Here is a 13,360-nt window from a genome sequence, read left to right as displayed (position 1 = left end):
GAGTATGGTGATTGACCCATATCGAAACTCCGCCGGTCAGTGTAAAAAAATTATAGACGGTCGGAGCGCGGCTGACCGAATCTACGTAATTAGCGACCGGTATTGAAAAAGATCCAAAGATAGTAGTGAAAAAGACCTAACTCCCGGATGCACTCGACTCAACGAGGCACTCTTGCGACCTGCCCTTCCCAACGATCATCAAAATTATAATTTATCGCCTACCGATACCAGAAACTTATCTATCCCTTAAAAACGTATTTCTCGAACAATTCCCAGCAATACTTTCATACGTAGAATAACGAGCATCGATCCGGTTAAAAAAAGAGAACGCGTGTGGCTACATTTGAAAAACATCGATAACCTCGAAACGTAAAAAAAGTATGTCCTTGGGGAAAAATGTTTTCCCCGTTGCCATGCCCGCCCTTTCGAACGGTTTAACTTTCCCCTGAACAGCTTTTTTCCCCACATATCCGTAAACAACGCTCGCATAGACGTTCCCATTTAATTAGTACCCTAATTTATACGCGCAAATTGCAGCGCACTCGTGGGTCCCAGGTGCCCCATTTCAACGTTGTTTATTAATAAGCGTGCATTTAATTACACCAAGATAAAAAACAAACACGTACAAAATTTGTATCCCAACAAACGTTTGCTCCTCGCCCGGTAAATAAAAATAAAAATTACAGCGCCGGATATTTTACCTCAAACGCGAAAATTTAACTACTCGAGTATATCACGAATCGTCAGCCATTTTTCGAGGCACCGTGGACGCTGCAAAGTTGTACGAGGAACGGAATAAAATGACTCTAAAGCCCTACGATTCGATATCAGGTATCAGTTACAACCAGCGAAGCCAACTTCCTTATAAATCGCGAGCTTCCCGGGTTCTTTCAGGGGGGGAATGTATAATCTTATATTCTTAACAAAATTTTCCTCGAAGGCGCCGAACTTTCCCACGGACCTAATAGATCGATAACCTTGGCCTCGTGGCGTTCCACGTGGAACGTTTCGCTATCTACGTTCTGCCTTTTGCTTTTGCAGGGCGTTGCAACTGAATTTTGCGCCCACGAAAGGGCTTCACTATCACCTGCCGGTGCTCTTCGACTACTTTCATCTCGCCGCCGTGTCCATCACGATCCACGCCTGCCTGGTAGCCCTTCATCAGCCCTACATCAAGTTGGTATCAACTTATTTCTTTTACCCCAACCCTTTCGATGCTGTTGGCAATTCACAACAGCGCTTATACTCCGTATACTAAATAAATAGGACTATTGAAGTCTCGCACACGGACTACAGTTCAATTCCAAATCTTTTAATGAAATTTTTAGTAATTGAACCTCGTTTATGGTCTTCGAATTGTATTATAATCAGTGGTATTAAAGGAGTATCAAAGACCAGTGTTCGAGCCTCAGCACCGAAAGGGTTAATAGCTCCTAGGGACATTGTATCGTCACTGATGGAAATCATTCTTTTCACTTTCCATGGCACGACGTCGTTTCCTCGCTGCTTGCAGGAAAAGCATACTTCATTACGTGCAGAGCTGGTAAGTCCAAGGAAATAGACTGTTACTCGACAGAATGGGGTTTTGTCAAACATTATTAAGAGGACATCGACTTAAATGGAATCGAGTTTTTAACAGTTTCTCTTCCGTTTGAATCATTTTCTATTGGCGCGAAACACAGTAGAGGGGCTCTCCATTAAATTTCAGTCGAAGTTGTACGTAATTGTTACGGCAATTTGGAAAGTCTACGGTGGTCGATTATGTTTCCATTAAAATCGCGAGTTGATAATCGAACGAGTAATATGCCCGCAGTGCTCCGCGCGGAGGGAAGCCGTGGCTGCAATTTAAACAATCGACGGCGAACGGGGACAACAATGCCGCATTAGGAAATATCGTGAGTTCATGTCCGAGTCGTTAAATGGTTTTAATCGATCGGATCGCGAAAATTGTCGATTCGAACGACTCGTTGCAGGAGACCACGACGCGATGCGTCGGATCCGCCACGAAGATACAGCACGCGAAGCTGGTTCAACAGGAAGTGATCAGGTTACTTTTGGCCGCGAGGGAATCATTGCTCAACGATTTAGCTGATCTGGCGCGGCTCCTGCCATCTTGCCAGCAAAGGGTGCTTGAGTTCTTTCAGAACACGCACAAAGAAATGATCAAGGTACGCGATACTAGAGATCGTTAACTGCTTTTCAGATTTTCAGCCTCTCTAACGAGTCTGTCTATTGCAGATGATGGACACGGAGGAAACGGATATCGCTCAACTTTGCGCACAAAACATTGTTCTTTGGCAACACTTTTTGGAAGCGTTCTCCGGACGCGAAACCGTTCATCAGCATCTCGCTAGAATTCATCACCAACTGAGGGTACAAATCCATTTTCTTGCACCATTTAGACTCTTTAAACAATTTCTGTTACGAAGCTAAATAAAATGAATTCTCAAGATCCAGATAGGAGTGTTAAATTTTAATGAGCCTGGAAGAATAAATTCTATGAGAAATCGTGGGTATGCTAGTCTCCGATTGTCTGAACACAGAGTATCGTTTTAGGTGAAACGTTTCGCAGAGGGTTTCTTCGTGCTGGAGAATCCCAGGACGTCGGCGTGGGGCTGCTACGACGCGAATTATCAATCATATCAGGCGGTGAGCGAGGCCGCCAGGAGATCGCGATACTTGGCGTCGTTGCCTCCTCTGCCTGTGCACTGTCCGGAACTGGACGGAGATCTTCACTCGCTCCCGTTGATCTTCGAGGATCAATATGTCGACATGAAACAAAGACACAGAAACAGCGGTGAGCGCCATAAATTATAAATTATTTTACCGTCCCAGACCATGCCTTGGACGTCGAGATACTGGGTCAATGTGTTAACATTACTCGAAGGAAGTTTCGCGTAAATCTCTTCCAGTTCCCGGAATGGACGATTGTAGCTGCGGTTTCGCGGCGATCCTGGAGTCTCGATCGATGGGAATATGGTCGCCCAGGAGCGAGGGGGCGGCCCAGGACATCGCGTCGGTCCAGGGCCGTCTAACGTTGACTCCATCCACGCTGCCCGCCAGGCACAGCAAATCCTTGGACCAGTTGGGTCCGGAGATCGCGCCGGTGCAGCCGCGGACGTCGCCAAAGACGCTTCCCAGATCCGTGTCAACGCAGCTGTTCCCTCGGCAGAGAGGTGGTGCTCGAAACGCCACACCCCCAGCGACGGTCCCCTCGAGAGGGCGCCAAAGATCGGCAACGCCATCCAGCAACACTCTGTTCCCGCCCTCGGAGCAGCAAGCGTGCTCAGCACCGAACCCGTCGCTGGGCTCGACGCCTGTGGTCCCTTTGCCGCGCGCGAAATCCACGCAGATGCTGGTGCTGAATCGTCATCAGCAATCAGACCCACAGATCACCTCCATCACGTCGCTTCTGGCCGCCATGTTCCCGGAACTACCACCGGATGGGCAGCTGCCGGGCTACCGGCCGTCCAGCAAATCCTGCGAGCAGACACTGACCGTGCCCACGTGCGTGGGAGGGATGGACCTTGGTCCCATCACCGACTGCTGGACGGAGAACAAGACTGCAAACGTCACCGAAGGTAGGGGGCGAGCTCTTATCGAGGAATCGCTGCACCTAGTGCATCGAAGAATTTCTCCTTCCAGATTATCACTCGTTGGACACGAGAAGGATCCGTTTGGAGCCGCGGAGCCAGCGGCTAGCGGCCCGCCAGCAGCTCTCGACGAACGCCAACGATCAGAACAGCTTCCTGCCCGGGAAGACGAGCATCAACGGCGACGGGTTCCCGCAGGAGCAACCCCTGCACACGGCCACCCTCGATAGGGTCACGTACCGGGGCAACTCGAGGAAGCAGAGCCACCAGACCGCCGGCAAATACAGCCAAACGAACGGGATCGAGTCGCGCAGGTTCCACACGATCGGGAAGACCGGGTTGGGACAGAATCACCGGAACCGCGAGATCCAGGAGTCGATGAACGGTGGCGGTCTGCCCAACAGCCACTCGTTGATGGTGGATCCTCTGTACAAACGATCCAATTACTCTCCAACGACTACCGACTCGTTCTTCTACCGCACGAACGGCACCAGCGGACGGACGCACTCTGAGCACCCGGAGAGGCCCAGACGACCCAAGAGCACCGAGAGACTGGTGGACGAGGTGAATCGTACCGAGTACACCGACTTCCGCAGAGAGAGGACCAGGAGGAGGGACGAGAGGCCAGGTGCCAAGTCGCCGCGCAACGGAGTGTCGCCGTGCTACATCGACGACAAGCACAGACGCCAGCCAACGGATGACAAAACCGAGCTGGCCAACGAGGTCTTCTACAAGGTGATGCACGCGATGTCGGAGCCGAAGAAGGAGCAACGGACGGAGAGGAGGAAGGACAGACACGGAAGGAGGCCGCACTCCGCGCCAGTTTTGGACGTGGAGCATCCAGTCGACGAGGGCAGGAAGTGCAATCACAGAACCAGAAAGCCTGCTCCACCGCCGCTCGCCTACCAAGACCCGGCAGTCGCGCCGCTCCCAAAGTACCGCCATCCGCCTCCGGCACCCACTACTAGTGTCCTGGAGGTGGAGAACAACAATAAAATTATTCTTAAGGTATCGTTCGAGTTACTAGGCTGGCATTGGTATGACCAGGGACTTGGTATCTCAGGCTTATCAGTCCTTAAAGTCTGTGAGGCGTGTCATGAGATGTTTAATTTGTAGATCGAGCCCGTCAAGTCCCCCGCAGAAGCGCCAGCGACCAACGGCACCACGCCGTCCGACACGTCCAGCACCGGTGGACCGCCGCCCAACACAAAAAGACTGAGATGCGCCAGCGTGCCGGTGGCGCAGAACAAGGTCGTGGTGCCACGGAGCGCGGTGTCTTTGCCTTGCATGCCGATACGCGACAGCAAGGACAGCCTTAGCAACAATCTTCCCGTCATTCCAAACCCGAACAGCCCGCCGTCCAGCAGACCCAGCAGCCCGACCACCAGCTCCAGCTCGAGCAACCTGACGTCCGAGTGTTCCGGCTGGGTAAGCAGCGGTGACACATCTAGCTCGGAGCAACGTCGTAACGCGAAGCTCTCCAGCGAGCAACTGCGTCAGAAGCTCTCAAAAATAGTACCCAGGAAGGATCGACCACCCGCCAAGGAGAACGTGGAGGAACACTCGTACGAGGAGGTCCGGTTACCGCCGCCGAAGATGTTTCAGGACGAGCCACCGCCGCCGGAAGAGTTCCGCGATCCTCCACCGGTCATCGATAACCCTCTGTATCACGTTTACGAGACGGTGAAGCCGCTGAGGAGCCCGAAGCAAACGAAAACAGCTCCGTGCAGCCCCCAGAAGAACAGAGTCAGAGACAGGGACAGGGAGACCGCGTACGGGGGCAGGGACATCTGCCTGGACTGCTACCAAGAGGGCAAGGAATTGTTGCAATCGACCCAGGACGACTCGATCAACTTCAAGAAGTGCAAGGACGAGTTCAAGCGACAGATGAGCTTCTCCGGAAAGATCTACAGGTGCGGCCTAATTTGCATATGGCGACACTACTCCTGAATTCTCGGTTAGCTCCTTTGTTGTCTGACACCTATCGTTTTCATCGGGAAGATTCCGTCAGCCCTCGAATGGTAGTAACTCTTTCGTTTCTTTTTCTTTTTTTTCTCTCTATCTATGTTCCCTTCTGACAGTCCCGGCATTTGCAGTTTGGTTATCGTCTCTGTTTTTACGTTTCGTAGTTAAGTTTGTTCTCTTTCTCTACCTTATCCTCTCTAGAGAACGCAAGGAAGCGCAGATGCGTTTCCATAAACGTGCCCATTCCCTTGGATACGGTGACCTTCTGACCCCGTCGTCGGTTAAACCCCTAAGATCCAATGTGCCTCTTAGTGACTATCCAACTCTGGCCTCGACCATGCCGTACTTCCACATCAGTAACGAGTACCGGCTACTCTCGCCGGAAGGGGCGCACTTGATCATCTGTGTCCACGGTCTCGATGGCAACCCCGCCGACCTACGTCTCATCAAGACTTACTTGGAGCTCAGTCTTCCTGGGGCCCATCTAGATTTTTTAATGTCCGAGAGGAATCAGGTGAGAGGCGCTCGGACAACCACGTAAACGGTGCACTGGACATTTACATAACGTGTGTTTCGTATTTGTTGAACAGGGTGACACTTTCTCGGACTTCGACAGGATGACCGACCGTCTGGTATGCGAAATTCTCCACCATACCGTGACCTCGGGCCTGAACCCGACGAAGGTGAGCTTTATCGGACACTCTTTAGGGACCATCATCATACGGAGTGCTCTGACCAGGCCCGAATTGCGCCCACTTCTGCCGCGTTTGCACACGTTTCTCAGCCTGAGCGGACCACATCTGGGCACACTCTACAACACCAGCGGATTGGTTAACGCAGGTACAACAGAGGGACCTTCAAAGAGAAATGGATCCATCCATCGTGAACTTCTTGATCTATCTTAAATTATTTTCTCTAGGTATGTGGTTCATGCAGAAATTGAAGAAGTCCGGCTCGTTGCTGCAGTTGGCCATGAAGGACGCGTCGGACGTCAGGCGGTCCTTCATGTTCCGCCTCAGTCAGAAGAGCAATCTCGAGAAGTTCAAGCACGTTCTTCTGTGCGGCAGCGCCCAGGATCGTTACGTGCCGCTCCATTCCGCGCGGATCGAGCTCTGCAAGGCTGCCGTACGGGATACGACCGATCAAGGTAATTCAAAACGATGATCAGGTCAGGAATGCGTTGGCGTCCTGAGAAGATGTGGAGGATGAGGTTTCCAAGCGTTAATCTAGAGCCTGTGTGCCTTTCTTGGGTATGGTTTCCCTGTTGATCCAGAAGAATGTGAGCCGCTATTTAATTGTAGAGCGATTACTAACCTTTTGAGCGCTATGGACACATATATGCTTTCGGGAAAATTGTTCACTACGAGCTGTGATCGTGTGGGGTCATGTGGAAGAGATGGGAAAGGAAAGAAGAAGATCGGTCGAGCGCTTGCGAGAGACTTAAGAGCGTAGCCCTCTGGTGGCATGTACAGGAGGCGATGGACCCCACAAACGCATATATGGGTTCTCATACAACCATTTACTGCTTGTTGCGATCACTACTCAATTTAAGTCACGATCAACGTATTTTGCAATGAAATTTCAGCGCTCAAAAGGCTAATATACTTCCACCTTCCTAGATCTATAGAGAGGATCTGACCTCTCATCTCTGCACCAGTATTTTTCACGTTTCATTGCAAGCAGGGTTACATGTACCGATATTACATTTAGGAAAATGGGTTCCAGGGGCAGCGTATCGCGAGATGGTGCACAACATCCTGTACCCGGTGATGTCCACCAGCGGGGTGAGCCTGGTCAGGTACGACGTGCACCACGCGCTCCCAGCGACGGCGAACGCCCTGATCGGCCGAGCCGCGCACATCGCCGTCCTCGATTCCGAGCTCTTCATCGAGAAGTTCCTGCTAGTGGCGGGCCTGAAGTATTTCAGATAAGGAACGGACAGCCTAGCGACTAGGCAGAAGCCAGTTAGGGACGTTGCGTAATAGCGTGATAGAAGAGGATCCTCGTAAATTCTCCGTGACGTCTACGATCGCGTTAGGGTTAATTGCTCGTTCTTCTTCCCGCGACGAGCGTGAGCGGGATCCTGTTTCGCCCGGTTGCGCGAACCGGAAGCGAGGCAGCTTCTGCACGGGACACGATAGACGAACTTCGGTAAACGTCGATCGGTTTTGGGCGCCGAGATCGCCAGCCCCGGGAAACCAGCGCGCGTCTCGCATAATCATCGACCATTCATCGAACCATCGCGCGATCGAAACCAAATGGACCTACGCCTGTCAAACTGGGCCTACTCGCGGCTCGTGTCCGTGCTTCTCTTCGAAAGATGGAACCGGAAGGGGTCGTTCGACAGCGTGAGGGGGTGGCTCGATGCTGTCGGACGGAGTTTGGGGGTTGTAGACGCGAAGTTTCTTCAGAAATTTATTACAGCGAAACTGTCACGTTCGTGATTGATTTTTGTTTTATCGGAAGGGTGAGTTTCAAGATGGTTCAAGATGGCCGCTGACGCTAGGTTTACGGAATTCGTTGGATTTCAGACTTCTTCAAATTACAGAAATCGTATTATTTTTTAGCAATTTTAAATTCCATTAACGTAATGAATACATATCCTACGTACGTATTTTAATGTACCTATAGGTACGACAGATTTCAATAGGAATAGGGACACGATGGATGCCCGTAAATCTAGCGTTTGAGAAGGAACGTTTACGATCCGGTTCGAACAAACAATCTTATAGGCAATAAGTTACGAATGTTTATATATTACGTTTCGAACATACCGAATGACTAATGGTATAAGTGCGAGACACTTTTGTTTGAATCGTATCCGTAATAGTCCCGAACGGAAGAAAAGACGAACGAAACAAAATTTGGGGGAAATAGTAGCAATAATTCGCTCTGTAAGTCGTAGCTTGATAACCAGTTCGAACGAGATATTTTTTAATGATCCCCGACGTGATCGAGCCACACTTCGCAGCTGTCTCGACGAAATCATGTATCGAGTTTTCGGCCTATCGCGAAAGCCCGGGGCTGGACGAGCAGATCGCCAACGCGTTGGATCGTCTTTGAGAGTCCGTTTCGGAAAACCGTATAAACGCGAAACGAACTCGTGTCTTTTTCTGTTTGTATTTTCTTTTTCTTTCTTTTCTTTTTTTTTTTAAATCGAGAAAACAGGGACGTCGAAAAAGCGTCTAGGGTCCGGGCAACGGTTTGCCCGGACGCTAGGAAAGTTACAAAAACGTATGTCAATTGTTACTCTCAGATAAGTATGAGTGCGTGCGGTGTGAGGAGCATGGATGAGACGCGTAATGAGAGAGAGAGAGAGAGAGAGAGAGAGAGAGAGAGAGAGAGTATTCTAATTTAAAAGCAAAAAAAAAAATAAAAATAAAAAGAAAAGAATGGCAAGTGCGGAAAGACAAGTGAAAGTAGAGGCGAAGTCGTGACGCGCGGACGATCAGGCATAAAGGATTATGCGATCGACGGTCGAGTTCGAGTGGTGGATGTTAGGGCAACGGTGCATAATAGACGAACTGGAGCAACGAGGAGGAGAACCGAGAAATATAGTGGGGAGAAGGAGATCCGAAAACGAACACAAGTGACTACCATTTCAGGTATATGAAATCCCTCCAATACTAGATCTCAATTGCTCAGAACAATCTAAATAATGAAACAAAGTTATACATTAATCGTAATCGTGGCGACTCGGGGACGGCCGCGTCCGACGATCGCCGATCGTGAAATATCATCGAAAGAGTGGGAGAGAGAAAGGACGTGCGTAATTATGATTTCTCGATTCCCGGTAACGGATGAGGGGGAGAGACGAAAACGTCGACAGTTAAGATTCGCGGTACGATGCATGGCAATTTTGATGTTCGATGTAGTAGTTTTCGCGAGAGTAACGCGTACAGTTTCTTGTTAAAGCCATTCGATCCGTTTCTCCGCGAGAGGAGCGTGTATTTCGTTCGCGTCGTTCGACCTGGCGTTCGAGTTCGATTATCAGTATCGTAATAATCCCCAAAAGATTTAAATCGAAATCTAGGTCTCTAGCCTTTTTTCTTGATACCAGCGTTACCGTTTCCCTAGGAAAATGTTCACCAGATGAATTCTATTTTGTTAAACGTTGCTCGACGCCGTGTTGAAAACGATTCGAAACTCCCGCCAGGTGGAACGCGTTCGAATCATTCCGCGCGACATCCTTTCGTTCGCGATCATTACTTTGCCACACAGTAGGGAAAATTGCACCGTTCGTACAGCGATTCTCCGCACAATATCGTTAAGTGTGAACCCATTGCGCCCAATGTATGCGTTTAACCGCGCAATTGTATACAAAAAATGTACACGCGTGTACGCCTTTACACCGTAAAAAAAAGAAAAAAAAATCGCGAGACACACGCACGCGCGAACTTTCGCGCATCCGGTGACGGAACACCCGGTACATAATCTATCGCGAGTACAGTCTCGCGAGGACCATAATCAGGCACGCGACTTTGCCAGCCTGATGAAGCTGCGAAGCACAAAAGTCCTCGGAACTTTTCTCGTTCGACCGTGTGGTCGCGTCGTTTCCGGTTCATTTTTTCGCTTTTACGGATCTGTCGATCATTTTAATCGTCGAACAATCGTGTGGTTTAGAAACGAAGCGAAACGGGTCCGCGAACGGACGGACTGAAATATCGAAAGGCTCGTTCAACACGACCGTTCTTTTACGAACTTATCTTTCATTTCGTACATCGAAGTCGCCGGAACGCGGCGACCGTGGACATGTTATTGTATTATTTATTGATTAATGCGAGAGTTGTCTTCAGAAATAAATGGTTACTAATAGTCGATTAGACTTTTGTAATATTATTGCAAACGCGTGGAGAAATACTGAACCTTTGGTTCGTTGTAGCACCAAATTTTAATCGTAGTCCCGGTATCCTCGTTTTTTTTATACATAGGCGTGGAATACTTGGGAAAGCTACACGTTTGTGTTTTCAGTGCACTGGTGCATCCTGTATCCGTCTAAACTCGTCGGTTGCTCTTTAATTAAGCTCTTGGTCAAACTCCAATGCTTCCTTTATATTTATCAAAAATTCACAATTTTGTTTTCCACGAAACGAAGAACTGGTGGCAGTTCTATAAACATATCAACATTTACAGGATCATTTCTGAAAGCAGCTAATCGATTTACCCCGTCGGAACGTTTTAAGTCTCTTATAGTCTGATTTATATACTTACAATAGACCCTCCGATGAACTTATCGATGCACCCTCTGGTTGATATTTATCTTATCATTTGTACGCCAATTAAGATCTCAATTAAGACCCTCGATAAATGTTACTATCGGTAGAGTTTCTAATCGATATCGGCCAAAGTTCGTAGTTTGCTAATTAAGTTCTCCGGGTTAATCGAGATATTGGAAAATTCATTTCAACATTTTCCCAAACGACTAAACTAACGTGATCCTCGTAATACCACTTTGACCCTTCGACGAACCACGAAATCGTAGCTTCTGCATGAAAGCAGAACGGTCGAACTTGCTTCTCTTTCGATTCTAAGCCACTCAATCGTTTTTTGTAACGCGTTTATAATATTCTGCGACCATCGACGGGCTCGTGTCGTTTTCAGCAGCCCGGAAGCGGAGGGACGATTCCCACGTTTACCGGAAACGCGTCGTCGATCGATACGAAGAGGCTCGTCGCGGATCCGGCACAAAATGGCGGCGAGGATTCAACGAGGACGAAACCGGAGGAGATGGAACAACCCCCGCGATCGAGGGAGCGCGTTTTTATTTTAATTTCCGCTCGTAATCGCCATCGAGACGATTTTGTATCGCGTTATTGTCAATAGATTCTATCGAAGCACAATTTTCTGGTATTACTGGCCTTCCTTCTTCTTGCAATCGAATTCAGACCGTAAAATTTCACGCCGGAGCTATGCAGTCGGACTCGAGCGACATTGCTAACGTTTCGTCGCTGTTGCTATTATATATTATACACCACGAATCGTCTCGTTTTGGACTTTTGGAAAATTACTGTGCACCGATTCGATCTGATTTGTATTCGTCTCTGATATATGGTTTCTCGGTGTCGTTTAGTAACGAAAAGCGAAACGGAGCAAGAGGGTTGGGCGTTTGGAGGAGAACGTTTCTAGTTGCACGCGCAAACGTCGATGAAGTAACAATAATGTATACACTATAAATGATATATGGATACATATGACAAGTGGAATAAATCTACGTATACATAAACGAGATAGATTAATAAAAAAAAAAGAAAACTGTCTGGTATTGTTATTGTTACCGTTGATACGATGAGAGAATTTTACCTCAACGAGCTTCAATTGTCGCTTCGCGAAGCGAACGTGTAGACGCAAGGTTTTTTACTTTTAATAGCGTTGTAATTGTAATAACGATCGCTAGGCACCTCGTGCCCGAGAATCATGTTTCTAATTTATAGCTCGCGATAGTAGAAGAACTTCTGATTGTCGTTATCCGTACTACGATAAAGAACGCAATTTTCGTTTATCAATAATAAATCTTTCAAGCGAGATCACTCCGAGATTAAAAAAAAAAACGAAAAAAAATAATCGTTAGTGGAAAACTTCTGTAAATAATTACTACGATGGATATTGATTTCCCCCATTTTGTTTCTATCGAAATTACGCGTACATCGTTTAACATTTAAACTATTATAGTTCAATATATATTATTAATAATAACGATGTAATTATATAAATAATACGATAGGTTGGAGGAGCGTTAAAATTTATATAAATCAATAATATTAACGATGATTGATTAAACGATGCACAAATTAAAAATTGTTTCGATTGAATTACTCATTTGACACTGAAATAGGGTGAGATTATTGTTCCGAAAAGTTTAAAATCATTGAAACGATATTATTTGTATTTGCTGTTAATATAAATAAGTATATAGGAATAATTTTTTATAAAAGTTATTAAAATAAACTTTACTCTGTACCAGCGAACAATTTTACGATTTTTCACTGTCCACCCGACCAATCAGATCGATCTGAATTTATTCAATTTGACCAATGACAAGAATAACTTCGTAATGGATATACTTTTATTTGTTTAAAATAACAGACCAAGGCACATCGGGATATCAAGATACACGTGCAAGGACGAGGGTAAATATTTGCGGTAAAAATAATAACAATTTGCGTCGTTCGATAAAAATCGATTAAAATAATGCAACGATTCTCGTATGCCTCGTGGAGCAGGTGTATCTATGGTTTTCGTGCATCGAAAAAAGAAATCTGAACATGTAAAAATTATTCGAAGATACGTTTAAAATGCGTGAATCAGTCGCTAAAACGTTAATGGATAAAATCGTTGGAAAGCCTCGCGTTTCCCGTCGCTTGTAAATTTCACGGAGAGTGTCATATAAAAAAAAAACACAAAAAATAGGAATAAATAAATAATTCAACAGAAAAATAATACCCCTTACAAAACAGCGATTTGGCTAAAAATTGAAAGACTCGATCTACGATTAAAATCTGCGATTCACGCGACAACATTTTCCCAAAACGTATTACAAAAAAAAAAAAATTCTAATGATTTTCTTCCCCTCCTTAAGTTACTACGTTTTCACAATATATTTTCGTTCGCCCACGAACGCCTCCCGTATCTTGCACCGATCGCGTGATTCAAAATTTGTAATATCAAGACTTTAATTTTAAATAATAAAGAATTTCGTCTCGTGGCGATGCACAGATACCGGAGCTTTCGTGCCTCCGCCATTAATCGCGAAACAAATTTTTGTAACTCTTGTAATTCTAGACTATCTAATCGCAGAATTATCC

General features: G+C 47.0%; 1 protein-coding gene across 2 annotated transcripts in view; it reads left to right on the top strand.

Annotated features, from left to right (window-relative positions):
- Positions 1-8,871, top strand: part of LOC122402022 — a 32,764-nt gene extending 23,893 nt beyond the window's left edge. Inside the window, exons 5-17 of one of the 2 annotated variants that reach the window (XM_043404523.1) lie at positions 1,042-1,176; positions 1,514-1,543; positions 1,814-1,895; positions 1,974-2,168; positions 2,239-2,373; positions 2,557-2,797; positions 2,913-3,581; positions 3,631-4,601; positions 4,710-5,506; positions 5,871-6,072; positions 6,149-6,398; positions 6,478-6,705; positions 7,284-8,871. In XM_043404523.1, coding sequence (XP_043260458.1) covers positions 1,042-1,176; positions 1,514-1,543; positions 1,814-1,895; positions 1,974-2,168; positions 2,239-2,373; positions 2,557-2,797; positions 2,913-3,581; positions 3,631-4,601; positions 4,710-5,506; positions 5,871-6,072; positions 6,149-6,398; positions 6,478-6,705; positions 7,284-7,489 — 4,141 coding nt within the window. In that variant the 3' untranslated portion in view covers positions 7,490-8,871. Of the gene's footprint in view, positions 1-1,041; positions 1,177-1,513; positions 1,544-1,813; positions 1,896-1,973; positions 2,169-2,238; positions 2,374-2,556; positions 2,798-2,912; positions 3,582-3,630; positions 4,602-4,709; positions 5,507-5,759; positions 6,073-6,148; positions 6,399-6,477; positions 6,706-7,283 lie in introns of both variants that reach the window. The other variant, XM_043404522.1, reaches the window with a different exon arrangement.
- Positions 8,872-13,360: the final 4,489 nt, after the last annotated feature.

This window comes from Colletes gigas, unplaced genomic scaffold, assembly GCF_013123115.1.
Source record: "Colletes gigas isolate AHSC1104 unplaced genomic scaffold, ASM1312311v1 Colletes_gigas_Sc00031, whole genome shotgun sequence".
Classification (NCBI taxonomy): domain Eukaryota; kingdom Metazoa; phylum Arthropoda; class Insecta; order Hymenoptera; family Colletidae; genus Colletes; species Colletes gigas.
This window is presented reverse-complemented; position numbering and strand designations above follow the sequence as displayed.